This window comes from Aquila chrysaetos, chromosome Z (assembly GCF_900496995.4).
Source record: "Aquila chrysaetos chrysaetos chromosome Z, bAquChr1.4, whole genome shotgun sequence".
NCBI classification, from domain to species: Eukaryota; Metazoa; Chordata; class Aves; order Accipitriformes; family Accipitridae; genus Aquila; species Aquila chrysaetos.
In genome coordinates, this window is record NC_044030.1 from 64,292,910 (window position 1) to 64,312,798 (window position 19,889).

The 19,889-nt window shown below is 36.4% G+C and overlaps 1 protein-coding gene across 2 annotated transcripts in view; it reads left to right on the forward strand.

Moving 5' to 3' along the window:
* Nucleotides 1-18,101, forward strand: part of LOC115337100 (A disintegrin and metalloproteinase with thrombospondin motifs 6-like) — a 44,166-nt gene extending 26,065 nt beyond the window's left edge. For both annotated transcript variants that reach the window (XM_030005136.2, XM_030005137.2), the window contains 4 exons: nt 138-342; nt 7,035-7,211; nt 8,445-8,601; nt 14,658-18,101. In XM_030005136.2, coding sequence (XP_029860996.1) covers nt 138-342; nt 7,035-7,211; nt 8,445-8,601; nt 14,658-14,767 — 649 coding nt within the window. In that variant the 3' untranslated portion in view covers nt 14,768-18,101. The remainder of the gene's footprint in view (nt 1-137; nt 343-7,034; nt 7,212-8,444; nt 8,602-14,657) is intronic.
* Nucleotides 18,102-19,889: the final 1,788 nt, after the last annotated feature.

The window sequence follows — 19,889 nt, forward strand, 5'->3', positions numbered from 1 at the left end:
TTATTTCACTGTGAATACATGTATTGTTAACAATGATTTAGGTTTAGTAATTTAAACTATTTGGTTTCTGGGTTTGTGCAATTATCTACTCTGTTTCTGAAATGCATTAACTGAGTCTCCTAACCTTTTCTATCCAGATGGTTTATAGGAGATTGGTCAGAATGCAGTAAGACCTGTGATGGAGGAATGCGTTCACGAACAGTTCTCTGTATCAGAAAGATTGGACCTTCTGAGGAGGAGACACTGGACAGTACCAACTGTTTAACACACCGGCCTATTGAAAAAGAGCACTGTAACAATCAGTCCTGTCCCCCACAGTGGGTCGCTTTGGACTGGTCAGAAGTAAGGAAATTTTGCTGTGTTAGCTCATTGGTAATAGTGGAGGCAAGAGCTCTGACCACTGAATATTAGTACATTTTCTATCTCTGCTTGCTAAGTAAAGGATTAATAAGAAATTCAAAACCTCATAGATGTAGTATTGAAGCAGTTTTTTCTTTTTTCTTTCCTTCTATGTTGTCAGTTTTGTTGTTTTGTCAAATGATTATGATATGGTTTTATTAATCACAGTAGTAAAATACAAAATACAGTAGTAAAAAAACCCCAGTGAAACAAAAAAAGCCTAGAAGAGCCACTTAGTATGAGATAATTGTCTTAAAGAAAAAAGCAATTTCCATGGTTTTTTGAACAAGCAAATAGCTGGATAGTAGAGAAGATGAGTTTATAATATCAGAAGCTGGAATAAACTGCTTTTTTTTTCTGAAGTAACCATGCTGATGTAAAGCATCACCTTTCTTAGCAACATGCCTCAAGAGGCAGACCTGAAAGTTGGTATTCTTTTTATTAAAGAACATCTTTTGTTAAGTATGGTGATACCTGTTACAGTATAAGCCAAGCTTATACTATAACTTACACTGATTCAAGTATTGAATTTGAAGAATGTGAACCAGTGCAGCTGAAAGGAAAGGTAAATACATTTGAATGGGACTGCATCCCATGCAAATCAGAGTTCAAAAATGTCTGTATACTTTTTCAGATCCTTGCCATCCTGGACTCCCATCCTACCCAACTTTTTATTTCAAAGTACCCTTTGGAGTACTTATAAGTTAGGATCTCCTGAGTTTCCATGTCTGTGTCCTTGCTGTCAAATGCAGCTGTATCATATAATTGCTTTCATACATTGATTAAACTATGTTTTAAAATTAGTTAATTGCGGGGTTTGTCCCACTGCTTCTAAGAGAACTATTCCTGAACTTCAGTCTTTGAATTGCAAGAAGTGGTCTAATGTTCTATTTTAGTTCCACACCAGTTTATACCTGTTTTCTTTCGTTATCTGAAACAGCCCTTCCTCCTCTCCAGGTATTATTCATCAGAAATGAATTAATCTTGATCACATTCTGCTTTCATGTTTCAGTTTGAAGTTGTCTTTTTGGGAATGGATGACTAGAGTTAAATGTATATATTATCCCAGAGGAGGTTTCAGATGTGGCTCATTCTTTTGTTTCCTGCCTCTACTTGTAATACCCATAATGTACAGTGTATCAGTATACCCTAAATAAGCTGCTTCTGTTCCACAGCTATCACACACTGATTACGTAAAGTCATCTTGCACTCTGTTAATAGATCCAGGTCTTTATCCTCTTTTCATTTCTTGGTTTTTATTTTTGGAAATGCATGCTCTTGCATGTCATACTGCCAAAATTCACTTCATTTCAGGTATTAACGTTGTCACAGTTGTCCAGTTCTTTCTGTAGAGCATACCTCTGTAGCATCAAGGTCAGTTATTACCTGTGCTATCTGCTAGTTTCAGTAATTTCAGAAACACTGAACAACTGAAACTACTTTTGTGGTGAACATCATCAAGTAGACTGGAAAGAAATACGAATCAGATCAGTCCTGTGACTGATCCTAGAAGGTCTTTCCAGGTAGCATCTCTCAAACCCTAAACTTCACCCAGTTGTCATCCCTCTTTCAAATACTCTACTGAAGCCCAGGTAGGTTAGACCTGTTGCACTTCCTTTGTCTAAAAAAATGAAGGGAGACCATTAGAATAAATTGGAATGATCTACCAATGATATACCCATGATTCATTGTATCTGATTTTTTGTGTACTTGCTTGCCTTTGAAGTGTCTTTCATTCAAAGTAATCATAAATCACTGGATACTATAAAGAAGGTTGATGTGCATGTAGTTGCACAGATCTCTTCTACGCACAGATACATTTAGCTCCAAAAGTTTTTAAAGTCTCTGGAAATTCAAAGCATGAAGATTGAAGCCTACTAGCGTCACTGTGAGCACCCATAGAAATGGTACAGAACAGCTCTTACCATAATTTGTTAATGTAGGGAGTATAGTTTACTAAATCACAGAGTGGTTGAGGTTGGAAGAGACCTCTGGATGTCATCTTGTCTAGCCCCCCCAGCTCAAGCAGGGCTGCCTAGAGCCAGTTACCCAGGACCACATCCAGACAGCTTTTTAGTACCTCCAATGATGGAGACTCCACCTGCTATTAGTTAATAATAGTCTAAGCATTATGGCAGTACTTAAAAGTAGTAATGTCTGCATGTTAAATTACAGTGCTGTGAGCTGTCATCGAAGCTGTTGTTGTTCATCTCCTTGCTGTCTGAATTTCATGCTTGTATAATCTCTATCTGTTGTTCTTGTCTACAGAAGTAGTTTCTTCAGCTAATTTGTTTATTATTGTTATTTCTCTTTGAACAAAAGGAACAGTACAGCAAATTGACATATTTTTAACTGGTTTTGTTCTGAAGGAATGATGAATGAAATGCCATTTTAGTGAGCTTTTATATCAGAGAAAAATCTTCTAAAATACAGTGTGAACTTCTGAAATTTTTTTGTTTTCATTACTTTATCAGACAGGTGCTTTTACTTATATTCTGAATCTCCTGTTATTTGTACCAGGTTTTGTTAATAATCCTCAGTCATTCCCAGACTATAACTCAATCTGTCTCTGGTTTTATTCAGTTTAAGGTAACAGATATTTTTTGGAATCAGTTCTATAAAAAGTTGTCAGTTTTATAACCTGAAACCTGTAGAAAAGCAGTTTCTTCCAGCAGCTTTCCTCAGCGTAGATCAGGACTTCAAGAAACCTAGAAAAGGCATATTGAATCTTAAAGTGTGTGTTGTTCTACATGCAGAACAATATTTTTTTTACCCCACTGTTAGCCAGCATTTCACAAAAGAAGTAGGGCACTAAAATCAAGGCAGAAAAGATATTAAATGGTCCTTGTCCTGACCTGAAAAGGTACAGTATATTCCAGCCCTTTGAAAATTAATCTGACTTAGAGCAGAAAGGAGTGAAAAGGAAGGAATGTATGAGTGGGAAGGGATGTTTGTTTGAAGACTCTGTCATACCACATCTGTGGCATTGATAGTTTGTTAGCTCTTTGCATCCGTTATCACAGTACTTTATTTCTGATTGGAATATCTAGGCATCATCTCAGTACTAACAAATAATAGTATCCATATGACAAGTTACAGAGCCGTAGATATATGTTGTCTATATACTATTGCCCTTTAGCTACCTCCTGGAGACATTGCTCACCAATACATCATCCTTAGACTGTCAACATTACTAGCCTCGTAAGAAGCTTCAACAACTTTTTAAGGCCTTCATATCCAGCCTTTTATACAGCAGGAGCATGTTATAATTTTGAACAAAATCATTCTAATCTGAAGATTCAAGCTCTGCTGAGATTGTGAAAAAGTGCCAGGTTCTTTCTGGTATGAATTTTGCCTGGTGTTTGCCTGGTATAGCTTGGCAAACTGTCTTGACTTATGATACCATTTTAATACAATGAGAAAAATAGCTCTTTTTTCTGTTCAGGGTTCCCAGAAATATAATGTATTAAAATTCTTATAGTACTATACATATAAACATTTATTTATATGTATTTATATGATTTACTGACAGAATCATGAAAATGAAAACAAGAGTGAACTCAAAAGTGAAGAGTTGAACACTGCTTCCATTGAAGCCAATGGCAAACCTTGCTACTTTTCTCTGGAATGCAAGTTCTAAAGTTTTGGTTTCATACTCAAAACAAGCAATATGTGGTACAAATTAAACAAATATAGAACTCTTTTATATGCTAATGTACTTGTTGAGCATCAGTATAGTTACACATTTTTTTAGCCTTCAGGGTTAATTAACAAGAGATTCTGCATCTTTTTGGTCAGAGAAACAAAATCATTTTGTAAACATAGAGATTAAATGAAGTCCTTAGGAGAATGTAAAAGTGCTTTTATCAAATAGTAATTAAACCTAACTGTCTTGCCCAATGGAATGTAGTCGTTCCCAGGTAATGTCAGTTTTGTCATAAAAGTTTTTGCGCTTTGCAATGGTTGAGCTTTGACTGAATTATTCTCCCCACTGTAAATTACTTCTTTTATGTTTTTCCAGATAATAAAATAAACTGAAAAGAAAAACAATCTAAGGATTTCTTGAGAGGAGCCTTATCAGACAAGCACATTTACTTTGCATTCATGTTACCATTAGTCATGACTTCCACTGAGTGAGTCAGAAATTCTAGAAGCATTTAGTAATGGAAGACACTTTTTCCTGTTTTTGTTTGTCTGGGTATTTTGTCTTGCATTTACTTTGGAGACATACATTTTTTGTTAAATTCTACTGATACTTTTTATTTTTGGTGATTCGGTATTATTGTAGGCAACTTATTTCCTTACTTCACTTTCATTTCTGCGGAGTGAGTGTAGTCCATCTTATTTAGTGGAATTTGAAATTTAGTTTTCTTCTGGTACCAGTAGCTGAAAGAAGATTTTTCTCAGGTGAGAGATTAGACATAGGTAAAATGATGTGTCTTCAAGAAGGACTAGAAAATGGATGCACCTAAACTCAAATTTTGATCCTCAAACTCTTACTTGCTTGCTAACACATTCTAGAGATTATGAAACAGCATAGGCGTATTGGGTTTTGACATTTTATACAAGGTCCTTTCAACCTTGTGTCTTTTCTGTTTGTTTTTGACAGAATGCTCGGTCACTGAGAGGAAGAAATTGAGCGCAGGTGATTTTTAAGTACTCAGCTAGAAGGGGCACTTGCTTCTAGTTCCTGCTTAAACGTCATGCATTTTACATGAAATATTTGTGGTAGAAAATACATGCAACATTCCATGGAATTTGGACCTGAACTTAAGGAGTCATGATCATGACGCTGAAGACCTCACACATTTGTTACTCTTCTTTGGTCTCTATTTAGTATCAATATTGTTATTGCAGTTCAGCCAGAGAGAGATAGAGATCTTTCTTCTCTTACTTCCCTCCTTCCTGTAGTTTTCTAGTAGACATGTATTTAGGGTATACAAGATTTGGGGTTAAAGGCCCTTCAGTATGAGGATGATTGAACCTGGCTATTCTGTATCAGAATTCTGAACGCTGAACTACTGTAGATAAGGAGGCAGTACCTTGGTAGGAAGGGATAGAATAGCATAGGAAAATAAAGGTTAATTTTTAAGGAAAGTGATTATATAGCCATTTTGCAGTTCTGGATTATAAACTCCAAATGGAAGACCCATCTCTTTGCAGCCTTGTTTAAGATCTTAAACCTAAGCGGAGATAAGATTTAGGATTAACCTATCCATTCTGTATTGGTTAGTTTAGGTGGCTCCCACTGAGAGATTTTCTTAAAGATCTTGTTTTGAGGTATATATATATAGACCTTTACATATGTATAGGTAATATCATTACCTTACATAGTACTGCGGCACTGTTCTAAAATTTCTTTAAGTTAGGCAAAGATGCTTCGGGATTAGGCATACAACAGTAAAGTTTGGATCACTCATCATTTTTTTGAAAATGAATCTTAGGGATTTTGTTTTTTCCCTGGTTATATACTGACCTGTTTTGGATGTGTTGAAGGCCTTTGGTGTGTGACCTCTTGAATATTGCTTCGTTCCACATAGTTAGTGTTTTTTCCCAGATAATGTTTTGTCTCTATAGCTGCTTTCATATGAAAGGCAGTGCCCCTCTTGACAGATTTAGCATAATCTGTATGTAAGGTTTATGCTATCAGAAACTGGTTCTCGTCCAAATACTGCAGATATGCTTATGGGATAAAAGTTAACATGCCAGTAGGGAATTCTAAAACTGTGCTTGCAAAATCTCCTGGTCAGATGTTAAAGAGGGACTGATTTGGGGAAGGTCTTGAGTTTTAATTTTGTTAGCACTTGTCTCTTCCGCATTCTGCAGTTGTGCTAATGTAAATGACAGTTAATAGTCAGTAGCAAAAAGGAAGGAGAAGTGGGGGGTGGACCAAGATGAAGAAAGAGGAGGAAAAGCAGAGGTCATCAGAACTGCTTCTTTTCAAATTACTGTTTTATTATCTGCTTGCTGTTAGAACGAGCAGAGGAGTGATAAAAGGAGGAAAACCAAAAACTGTGTGAAAACAGAATTAAAATTTAATTAGGAGAGGAGAGAAAAGCATGCATTGTAGGAGAGGGTACAGTATTTCTGTCTGAATAGTCTGTTTTCTATGGAGTCCAGTAAACCATTTATCTTCCCATATGTTTATTGAGGAAAAATGTGTTCATTGTAGCTCAGTAGTCTGTAACTGAGGTGGAGAAAGACTGTACTAAGGTCATATTAAGAACAGAGAGTTCTACTTTTAATTTCTGAAATGCACACTCAGGTTTGTTTCATAATAGTGCTACATGTGGCTGACCTTTCTATTTTGCAGCAAAGTGCTTTTCTTAAACCTAACCTAAAGGCTCTTATATATAAGTAAATAGTAACACCATAGCCTAAATATAAATAGCAAAGGAAATCTACTTTTATCAGATTAAAACTTATAAAAACTTGAACTTAATAAAGCAATAATCAGTCATCTTGTTGGTGTTTCTAAACATTTTTAATTATCATTATAATCTTGGGAAAATTGTGATTATAGTTCAATTATAAGACCATAAATATAGTCTTCTGTTTTCCATAACTTTTCTGACACTTTTATTGACTTTTTACTGAGGTTTTAATTGTTTATTTATATCAATTTTTTTTTTTAGTGCACACCAAAGTGTGGCCCAGGATTCAAACACCGAATTGTTCTGTGCAAAAGCAGTGATCTTTTAAAAACTTTTCCAGCCGCACAATGCCAAGAGGAAAGCAAGCCGCCAGTCCGCATCCGCTGTAGTTTAGGCCGATGTCCTCCTCCTCGCTGGGTTACTGGAGACTGGGGACAGGTAAAATAGTTCATATAAGTATTTATTGCTGTTAGTCTCCTACACATTAGCACCTTCTAAGGATAAGATGTTGCTGTAAGTGGATAAGAGATGGTTCGCATGACTGAAACAAATAGCTTCTCCCCTGTTTGTCTCAGATTGAAGTGTGGTTCTGAATTATAGTTGTCTGCTGAACTGTGAAGGATTTGCTGACAGCAATCTAGTTTCTACTGCGTGAGTTTGTGTATGCATTTTTTAAAAAATTAAATAGTCCTTATTACAGTTTTTTTGGAAGGGGATTTGGGTGTACAGCAGTGTTGCAAGGTTTAGTATTTTTAAAACACATCTAACTTCCTTGAGAAACATGATCGAAATACAAAGCCAGTTCCTGTTTTAGTAGTATACATATATAGCCACCAAAAAACCTTTGAGATCTAATTTTACATAAAATACACTGAATTACCAGACAGGGAGATAAATTGTTACAGGACAGGCTGAATAGCACTGTCATTATGCAGTATTTATAAATATGATATGCTGAGTTTCCTTCTTTCTTTATGTTTTTTGCATTTCAGTTACGATCAATGGCCTGTTTTTAAAATAATAAACGGATGTTTCAGTTTCTAAGTTTGTTGAGGAATTTGCCACTAATGAAAATAAACCACTTTAGCTTAACTAACCGGGGGACAATCATTCGTGGTATTGCAGTCTAATCAGCCTTTCTTTTATGGTATTTGTTCAGATGCACATTTATCTTAAATTGATATTGTGCTAAAAACACTGTTTAGTTACAGAAATTAAAAAATGTTTTGAAACAGCAAAGTGGTTTTGTTTGAAAGATAGTTTCCTTTTCCTTAAAAAAAGTCCTCTAGCAGATTTGAATTCTTGTTCTCCTTGGGTTTTCTTCTTTATTCTAAAGTGACTATTTCTCTCTTGAAAACAGGCACTTAAACTCAGACATGATATATGAAATAGTGTAAATTATATTCTTATACCTTAATTCTGAACTGTTCAGGGAGCCAACATTGCATTGTGTTTTATTTTCTTTGAAAGACAAGTGCTTGCATATACTGTCAAAAAAGAAAAATTCTAAACTATTTTATGAAAATTATTTTCTGTATTAATCAAATCTCTTCTTCATATGCCTTTTATCTTTAAAATTTGTGCATGTGTACCCTTCCTGATTGCTTTCTTGTTATCTTGTTTTATATTTAAAAATTGGATCCAAGTCGTTCTACTTTTTCTTATTTTTAGTGTTCTGCACAGTGTGGTCTTGGGCAACAGATGAGAACAGTACAGTGCCTCTCATATACTGGACAAGCATCCAGCGAGTGTCCAGAAACACTTAGACCTCCATCAATGCAGCAGTGTGAAAGTAAATGTGACAGTAGTCCCATTTCCAACACAGATGGTAAGTTTGCCATCATAATACGATTTATTCTGGAAAGAGTGAAGTGACGTGGTCATTAGTACTGCATTAATTTGTTAGTAAAAGTCTACATGACATCATCTCTCAGACTGTGAATGAATTTTTTACAATTATTTTCTCATTAGTCATTGTAGTTCAAAGGTGAAGTCAATAAAAACCTAAATACACGTTCTTTGTTTAAAAAACCACCCTTAAAAATACATAGCCTAAGTCATGAACAAAATACCATTGTTTTGAGTCATTAATTTTCCAGTCTCTTTATTGGTTCAATGGAAATGTCCCTAATAGCAGGGGGGGCATGATATACTTCTCATCCATTGACCTTCTACCTGCTCCCATCAGGGGTTAACTTAACAATGTAGTGGCAAAAATACTTAATTATATGTTCATTGAAAGACTGGGACCACAGACTTAATGCTGCACAGTGCTACACGGCTGTTCTTATACTTTGACTTACTTGTCAGCTTCTTCTAATTAACTTTTAATTTCTTGGATTTATAATGCTGTTTGAAATAATTACAGTGTTTTTTACATTATACAGTCTAAGTTAATCAGATGATTAACTAGCTTCATCATAACGTATTTTTGCTAGACAATATATTAGATAATAATGTCAAAATAAGCTTATTAATGTTTATGAAAGGCTCCAGATCTGAACTCCTAAATTGTCCAAGCCAACCTATTATGAAATGCTGTCTTCAAAGTGGAACTGGGGTTCTATGCAGTAGAGAAAAAGTTTCCTCATTGACTGTAAAAATTTAGAATAGTTGCTCACCAGATGAGTACATTTCATTTTGGGTGAAAAGGGAAAAGGAATAAAAAATTACCAAAACACACATGTCCAAAAAATCAAGAAAGATTGCACAGCAGTAATAGTTCTTTTAAAACAGTTCTTCCCTAAATTTTTATATTCCCTAAATTTTAGACTACTTGACTGCAATGTCACTAACACTGCTTCTTTTAATGTAACTAATTTCTGTGCAGTATATAATGGAGTATCTTTTACACAGGTTCTCCAACTACTAGGAATTTAATATTCTATTTATATGGAACAAACACTCTGATTTTAATTTTTTAAAAAAGACAAATTTATGCTACAGTCTAGCTGGATTGGTGTTCATACAATTCCTACTGTATCCATTCAGGTTTGCACCATAGATTCAAAGTTGTCATAGAAATCTGTCAAGTGGAGATGTCTGTGATGAAATGGGAGCATACTAAAATCTTCCCAGACACATAATGATGATTCAGTGTATGAGCACTGTAATTTACGGATTGGAAGTTTCAGTTTTAAATAGAGGCTTTAAATCATCCCGTATTGTCATTTGAAAAATCTTCATAATAGAATTTTCCTTGGTTATTTTAATTCCCATTTTTATGTTTAGTGCTCTCAAGTAATCTTTACGTGATGATTATCAATCTAGAAAACTTTCTGCTCTTTAAAGCTCAAAGGCCAAATGATATTTTATTTCCAAACACAGATGTTGACTTTTTCCAAAGTAAGGAAGGTAATGAAGTGCTTATAAGTGGCCATGGTTTAGTCCCAGTGTCTCTTAATTTCAAGATGACAAGGTTATGTTGTTACTTATAGTCATTATGTTAGTAATTCTTCAATATTATCAGGAAAATCTGCTCATCTTCTACAGATGAATACAATCAGGGTTTTTCTGTGTGTGATCTGTGTACCCTGGGTGGCTGTGGACTTTACAGTGGAACTGTGCAGGGTAACTATGAGAAGTGAGCCTGTCTGCAGTAGTGTTTTTCAGGGACCTACACCTGCACTGGAGAATTTTTGGGATCCACAAGGAGAAAATGTTGAAAATCACTTACATAGTATTCCAGATGGACTTCAGCTCTTTGGCCTGCACTCTGAGTAGGCCAGGCGTGAGCCAGTTCTTTACTGACAGCCATGCAGTCTCATTAGTGCAGTTAGGAAGAATCGAGGGGAAAAAGGTACAGCACAGTCTCTTCCAATAGATGCAGTTCCCAACACGTTGCCACTTTGCGTCCCATTTTTGCTTATGGCCCCCATTGAAGGTATTTACTAGAAACCACTGATTATTTGTAAGTGATTCAGTGGCTCAAATGGCTCAAAAGTAAACGTGATGACAAAGTTCATGTAAAATTTAAAATACCTACATCCTTTCAGAAGAATCTTGCTGCAATCCATGAAATACTAAGGGTGCCCTATCCCAAAATTAGACAAAAATTTTGTCTTCACGGTATTTTTTCAATACTTTCGAAATTATTTCTTAAATACATATTCTAATTCATATGCATTCCAGAGCTGCTGTTAAATGCTGAATATAAGAAGCACAAACTGAGGATTTGCAGAATAATGTGCATGTATTGCACGTTTTCTGCCTTAAAAAAATCCTCTTAGACACAAGAGGAGCTGACATCCTTTGTGTTAGTGAAGCGTTAGCCTTTAAACAGAGAAGCATATCTTTTTCAGCATACTAGAGATGGAAAGCGTGTAAGATTTCAAGAACTAACTAATCCTAAAGAGCACAACTGTTTTTGGAAAGATAATACTTTCTAAGAAAGAAATATTGGAGTCCTGGTATTTCCTTGGGAATGTATTTGTGAGAGGGGCATACTGTGCCTGTACGCTCGGTTCTGTCTCTCTCCAGGTGCAGTGGGATGTGAACTGTGTATCAATATTTGGGTTTCAGGGAATGAGTCAGGTATCTCAGAGGGAGCGTTCTGGCCCTTGGGAGTGCACATACATAGCAGAGCATACCTGCTTGTGTGCGGAGACTTTGTCCACATGCCACCTACTAGGACTGCCTTGTGTTTTGGGCCCCACTGTGGGGCAGAAGCAATGTCAGCAACAGGTCATCGGTTTGCAGCAGTGTCAGACTAGCTGAGGGGATTCCCTTCCTATTTCAAACCCCAGCAAACCTCCTGATTCCTTTCACTTGCCAAACTCCAGTGCTCGCAGCCTATGGAACCCATTCAACAATTTACAGACAACTTAATTTTGCTGACCCAAGATAAGAACATACATGGTTTTGAGGAAGCCTGAGCCACTCTGCAGTGTAATGATCATGTCAGTAAAGTTTGGAAGCACTTTCTTGGGAAAGGTACAGGTTGTTTACATAAAATAAGAGTCAAAATTTTGGGGATACAGAAATAATAAGAAAGTTACGATACATCTTGTCACATTTTACATCTGCTCTTTGTTTTCTTTACAGTCTTCACTGGTGATTTAGAATATTGTACATGGGGTTTTAACAGGCTGCCACTGATGAGGGTAACACCTGGAAGTGAACTACAGGCAGCATGTACCACACAATTTGAAATGTATTCAGAATTATTTTATTCTATTAAGTATATATATGTCTGCTGAGTCTAGACTGCTAAAGGCCACCTGAAAACTATTTTATCAATTTTTATGTCATTTTAGTTTTCCTTGTATTTTGTGGGATATGTCTTTGCAGTCTCTATAGCTGAAGGCCTGGTGACATTCTGTGATTTTATTACTGTAGCATGATACTTAATATAATATTGTCTGATCTAGCCACAAAGTTCAGGAAGGGAGAGTTTAATACATGTAGCTTACTGAAACTCATTAACAGTAGTTACTAGGAACAAAAAGGGCTCTGCTAAACCTCATCCATTCAACCATAGTCCTAGGAAGAATAGGCTACTTCATCAGCCACCATATCTATTTCGAAACTGATTTTTAAAACAGAAGTTGTGGGCAACTTCTAGAATATTGTCTTACTGCTGTCCAAATGGCATTGGCTGAACAGGGTCCAGTTTTAGTCAAGAGGAAGAATAACTTAAAGAAACATGAAATGGGATAATTTCAAATCCTAATTCTAGCAAAAATGCGGTTAGTGGCTTTATCTGTATTTAACTAAATATAATGTCTATGAGGGTTATTTTGGGGATTGAGCAAACTTTTTAATTCTCGTCAAGATCAAGTGAACCTTTTTATTCCTCACTTCATTTATAATTCACCATCTGTCTCTCCTATATTCCCAGTCTTCACAAACACAGGGACCTGAAATATTTCTGGAAGATACTTGACCTCTTTTGGGAAGAGTTTTTGAAACTCTGTGAAACACAGTGACCATGTGCAGTTGCTGATAGAGAAATATGTCTGTTTCAACCAGCTACCCCCAATGTCTTTTCTCCTGGCATCCAACACTGTTTCCAAATGGAGAATTAAAAAATTAGAAAAGTAGTACATAAAACATTGGGTAGGGGGAGTAAAAAAATTGCAATGAAAGCACTGTATCTGTGTTAATGAAATGAAAGTTTAAATCATTTCATGACCTCTACTTATCTGCCTAAAAGCATGCATATTGCCATTTTCAGAAATATCGTTCAGTACAGACCCTGAAGTTCAGCCTCACTAATGCTTTCCTAGGTTCGAATACTAAAAATTCTCATCTGCACTAAACTTGCTATTACAGTATGCTGGCAGCATGAATGCACTGTCCGTAACTACCTGTTCCAGAGCAAAAATAATGTACTAGGAGATGGTATGTAGAAGTAAGACAAATAGGAGTAGCTGAATAGTTGTACATACTGATTGTGTTTGTTTCTCTATTACCTTTTTCTTTTCTTACCTGTTTGGTGTGTCTGTTGTCTCTTTCATATTTGGCTTACAGACATCTCGGAGTCAAGGACTGTTGTTCTATTAGGCCCTGGAGCAACAGCATCCTGGCTTCCAGTCTTTTCTTCTAGATAATCAAATCAATACAAAATACAATAATGGTCAAAGTACTGCTAGTTCATCTCCTTTTTATTCACATTTTCTTTATAGCTGTTGTAATTTGAGAAAGATTGTAGGAGGAAGCCATTATCAAATGCAGCCTTAAAAGGTTAAAACTTACAGCATTCTTTGAGACAAATAATTTTCTCATTCTTCCCATCACTTAATTTTTCTAATTCAAACTTGTGGGGTTTACTTTTTCTCCATATATACATCTCTTCCATCTTCCTACACGTGAAGGCTCCTTGCCAAAGTCCTATTTTAGTATCAGTCTGGAAGGAACTGTGCAAATGGTTTTAACTAAAACCCCCCTATCAGGCACCTATCACAATATTCACTCCAGTGCAAAGGAAATCTGCAGCAGCAACATCTGAGCTGTAGAACCTGAGTGTACCCCTGAGCTCTCAGATAGAGCTGTATCTCCAACTGTATCAGAATAAGAACTGGGTGTGGACCATACTTTTCCAGTCCCTGTTCCCACCTTCTTTCCACAGAAAGGAAACTAAGCCAGAGGAGAACCACAGCATGTTCCAGCAGTGCTCCTGTAATACACCCCCACAAGTCACTTTAGATACAACCTGTGTGGAATGGAAAAGAAGGAATCCTCCCTGCACATGGTTGAGCTCTTGTTCTCCTTCCTGGGAGAGTTGTCTGCCAGTATGACAAGGGCTGCTGAAGCAGTAAGCCCAGCATATAGGGAAAACAGAACTATGAAAAAAAGCTCTTACATGTCTATTACAAGTGTAACAATGGTTTTTCCTCCTGCATAAAAAAAATTGTGGCTGTGTGGAACCAAGCCTAAAGCATAATCTGCCATTCAGTCCAGTCACTGAATTCGCACTGTTGGTGCATTTATTCATAACACTCGTTGTTTTCTCCATCCCTGTTATCTGCAATGCACATTCTATTTCAAGGATGCTTGCAAATGCAGAGACATGGTACCAAACAGTGTGAATCATATTAGATTTTAGATAACCTCTCATGGATGGATAAAATAACTCCTGAAAAAGAAGCTATAAAAATATTGTAAGAAAAATGACTCATTTCCTAGCTGTCTGAAGTGATCATTTATCCCAATAAATGATAATTCATCCAAGACAAAGTGGGCACACTTCTACATGTCTGGGAGAGAAGCCCTGCAAACGTTTTTATGGCTTTTTAAAACATATTGTGTGCACTAGGCTGGATTAGAAAGAGTAGTTACAGAGAGGCAAGGTGGATGGAGAAGCAGCATATTAAATGTCAAAATTTTCTTTGTATTTTAATTTTTATTTCTGATTTTTTTCTGTTTAATGCTCTTAATTATTAGAGTGCAAAGATGTGAACAAAGTGGCATATTGCCCACTGGTGCTGAAGTTCAAGTTCTGCAGTCGAGCATACTTCAGACAGATGTGCTGCAAGACCTGCCAAGGACACTGACCCACAGAAAGCACAAGAATGTGCCTTGTTATTATCATTGTGGAAGAGTGTCCATCGAAGAGAGCCACACAGCGGAATGAGATTGACGTCCTTGCAAATGCATTACCCTGTGGAAAACGTAACCACTGGTCAGCCCCAGCTGACAGGATTTCAATATTATTTTAACTTCTGTGAAGTGGGATTTATTAATCCGAAGTGCTGGACACAGTATAAGGAGGGCATGCCAAATTGGAAAGATCCACACAACACATATAGAATAGCTTACTGTGGAACATTTGTGTTCTTTTGACTAAATCCAATAGTCTGTTTACCTCCTTGGACCATTCAGATAATTTTTATTATGGACTTAGCAATGACACTGAATCCATTTGTATTTAAAACTGTTTAAAATGTAGCTGTTATGACTTGGTCTACTATGGAAGTAAAGAAGAATCAAAAAAATGTTAAGTCATAGCTTAAAAATGTTAACTATTTTATCTCACAACACAGCACCACAATTTAAATTATAAAATGAGCTTGGAAATGTTATTTAAGGAGCAGAAATTTAAAAAAAATGTATTTTTCCTTCATTCCACCTAATTCCTTTTGGAGTAATCCATATTTCCTGAACACTGCTGTGAGCCATATATCTATACTAAATAGAACAACCATGAGGGACTTAGTTTTAAGAGGTGCAACAGTTATTGCAGTGGTGCATGAAATACAAGCGTGCTATGAAATGAAGTGAAATCTGTGTTGCAGGTTTATAGCCATCTTACCATTGTACAAGTGAAGCTGAGATTTCCACTGAAAGGGAATGTGTTTCAGTATCACGGAGGAGGCAGACTCCAACAGTGGTGAAGACCATATTGCCGGCTCCTTCACTACTACCGTACAGGTTGCTTAGAACTTACACTTTGACCCCAGCTCACTTTTGTTTACAACACCAGCCACAAAGAAGAAATCACTTTGTGGGCGTCTAGGTCTGGTTTACATGTTACTTTTGATTCTCCAAAACTAAGGAATTCCAGTGCAAAAGATAAGCCTACTGTGTAGTACCAACAATCATTTGCAAAGCTGAAAGTTAAAATGGATTCCAGATGTTGCCTTCTTTGATACCATAGCAGAAGGTCATTTGTTTATGAGAAAGAATATGTGAATGTGCAGTTCAGGAGACCACATCAGAGTGGGCAAGGATTACAACCAAAGACTAAACGACTCGTGGAGGTATCTAGGTTCTGTTCAAATGAGAAGTCAAAAGTGTACTTGAGCCAGGAGGCCTGTTGGACTATCAGGAGTAAGGCACACTGGAAAAGGGGTGGCTAGAATGAAGTCTGGCCACCTTCACCTAAATGGCCAGGTACATATTTAAAGCTGGACCATATTTAAAGCTAGGGGCAGCTTTCAGCATGAGACTGGAACAAACTCATGCCTCTGGATTAGTAGCTAGAGGCCTTAACTATTCTGCTGCCATACTCCACTTATTTCTTATTACCATATTTTTAATATTCACCAAATACTTCGCATTTTTAAATGTGAAACCAAACTACTTAGGCAAGTCACATTCAAGAATCTACCATAAAAAAGTTAATTGTCATGCTCCTCTTCCCCATCACTTTTCAATAACAGACTCAACAAGGAGATAAAGAAAGTAGGTACTTGTTTATATTAATATATTGTACTTGAACACTTGCCTTTTGCAGCAGGTACTTGATGAATGTGCTTTTGTGTCCAACTATGCCTCCTTTGTTGTAGTGCAATTAAAATTATGTGAACAATAATGTGTTACAAATCCTAACTCAAATAGCACTTTTTTTAAAAAGTACTCTTTTCAGTGAAAAATAATTTCAAAATATCATGAGATTGAAGTGTACCAGTATATTTTACCAATAACACGCCAAATGTGTTGCACACTATTTACTAATGTGAATTAACATGGAACAGTAGATATTAACAGGACTCATGCTATGAAGTCCCCCCAACATACTGACAATCTATCCGTGGGGTTTTGTGTAGCCCACGTATTCATGGCCATCAAATTCCTGTCATCTGCTACCTCTTGCCAGTATTTCCACTTTCGTATGCCTGTGACCAGTGGAACTCCTTTTCAGTTGGCTTGCATGTGTTCACATATGCTTATCTGCTGCTCTCATCACCATGTAAACAACTCCTGTTAAAACTGACATCAATAGATAAAAAAAAAACAATCTTTGGGAGTTGCACATAGGGATTAAGGGCAGTATGTAGTCCTTCTCTGTTAAGTGAATCAACTTTCTATATCCTTTTGACAAAACACCTTGGTGCTAGCATGCCCTGGCTAGATCAAAAATATGAAAGGGAAAGGGGTTGCTATGGCATTCCCTAAGCAAGAGGCCTCTTTGTATCAGGGTCCGGGTTTCGCCAGGGCTTGATTTTGTTTATCAGCTAATGTGTCTTTTCAGCTAACAAGAAAAGGGTTTTCTATCTATTCAAAAGAAACCCTTTTTTCTTTTACCTCACTTAGGACATTAAAATTGTAAGGAGTGTTTCCAAAGACACATTTTGCTCTCTTACTGGTGCTAGAACATTAGGGAGTCCGATGTTTACTCTGCAACATAACAGCACTGAGGTTGGAATTTAAAGAACTCCCTGGAGCAACGTCAAATTGTATTGTTGAAGGGAACAAAACACAGAATGTATGTGGATTTACAAACTAAGCAACGCTTCAGACTAAGACCGAAAAATGAAACATAATTCAAAGAAAAATAATTAGTTTTCACAGCACAGTTCATTGCTGCTGCTACACTGTAGCCATCTATATAATCTAAGCTAAATAGTGTTATATTCCTAAATAGTGACAAAAGGACTATTTGTATAGGCTATAAATATGACAGGCCTAGAATCAAATAGTAGAATACGAAATGCAGAAATCAATCTGGTGCCAGTTACGTCCACTGAGCAATACTATCAGCTGAAGAAGATCAAAACAGAAAGAAAAATCTAGACATAACCCCTCAAGGTGTATACACCCAAAAATAGTCCATTTCGTTAGGAACTTTGTAATGGAGTGAATGTCACATAGATATCCTTAATAATACAGACTGAAATTACCTTTGTATTATTGTGATTAGTTGCTTATTATTTTATACTCAGTATTAATGTGGTACACTGTTACTTTATTATTATTATTTTTGCTTTTGTAAATTATATTCTAATTTATTGTCATGTTTCTTAACACTTGTTCTACATGCATTCTCCTGCTTGTAATGAAAACAAAAATATTGTAACACTTGATGCAGTGAAATTCCACACCAGGCACAGATTTGTTTTTAACATAGATAATTTAGTAAAATAAAACCGCAGCTTTTAAGAATGATACCCTTGGTACAGTTGTCTATTCCCTGACATAGAGTTACTAGAATTCTGTATGCTTAATGTTTGCTTCGTCGGATGCATCAAAATATATATAAGGTGTTTTCTTTCAAGTAACATCTATATGTTATGCTAGAATCCTGTCCTTGGCAGCAGCCATGTTTGACATATATAAGCAAAACAAAAAGGAAAAGGAAGTCAAGAACATGGTCATGTACGTTATTAGATAATGTTTTTGCCTAACCAATAATGTAGATCAAGAATGAAATTAATGGCAGCAAACATATCCTGTACTTCTTGGAATGATTTCATTAACAGCCAGTCAATAATAACAATAATAATAAAATGTCCTTCTTGCATTGAGCTTTTAAGGTTTTATCTGAAGTTTATCTGAAGCCATGATGTTTTTGAATACAGAGAAAAAAGTAATTTCTGAACACTTAGTGCTTAGGTCACTGTTGCTGAGAGATGCTTCTTTTCTTACCTGGTGCAGTAAAAATATCTTGTATGGAAATCTCTGATAAAGTCCTATGAAATATTTCTTGTTTCTCAGTTAAAATCTAGTTTCTGGTTTAATGAAAATAATCACTCTACTATTATGAGTAAGATGTTAAGGAAAGTACAGAGAATCTTAAATATTTTGATAAGGTGTTTACTAATTTTGGTTATTCTTTTTTATTCTATTTACAAATCAGGATTCAAAAAACAATTACCTTTAAAGGTACAGGTATTTCTATCTGTGTTATATCACAAAGTTTTATTGCCCTACAGATGAGGAGTTAAAGATGGAGTAGGCTTAGTAAATAACAGTCTAGTAACCGTTCTCTCTGTCATTCCAAAACTCTGTTGACTTCCCTCCCATACATTCACACTACAAGTTGTTACCTGATAGGTTTCCCACTACTGTTCAGTTTTGAGTATTATTCTTCCCCCTTGGAGCATTTGTGCTTTGGATTATAATGACAGACTGGGTACACTGAAACAGATGCTGTTGTGTTTCCTTCTCTTTTCCTCCTCCTGCTGCCTTAAACCTAACATCACCCATGCTGACTACAGAATTCCTGGCACAAAAAATTCCCTTCAGTCTTCTTAAAATGCACTCTTCCTGTGCCTGAACTTCCTTCTGGAGCCAACCCTGCTATTATAACTCTCTGTTATACTTTTTCAGTTTATTTCTTGAGGAAATGGACGCCATTTTTACCAGAGATACTTGCTTTTCCTTTCTCTAATTTCTCTTGCTATACTCCGCAACTGTTCCTTCATCAGTAAACTCCCTGTTGTCTCTGAAGCTATCCAATCTACAAGAAGCACTTTTAAATATCCTCTGTAGAATGCTGAACAGGCCTTCGTTATTTTGCTGACTTTATTATTATTATTATTTCTTATTACTAGGAACTAAGATCCAGGACTCTTCTGTGGAGGTTTACTGCAATAGACTTTGGATGAGTCCTGTGAGCCTCATCTGGAGTCAGTCAGTCATCAATCTAAGACTCTTTAAGAGAAGGCCGTTACTAAGCTGAGGCTGTCATTCTGCAAGAAGTGACACCCTATCTGGCTGTCTTCCCTTCACCACAAACAACAATTAGGTGGAAGGGATGGATCATTTCTTCTGTGTGGTCCCTCCAAACTTTGTCCTAGACAGAATGGTGTAAGAGCATCTGCATGCAGTAATCAGGATGGAATCCCAAACAGATTTATAAGGGCTCAGTCAGCCACAGAACAAGGTTTGCTACAGCACTAGTGACTTGGTAGTTTCCCAAGTATATTTGGCCGAGCTAAAGGTGGGGAGTTC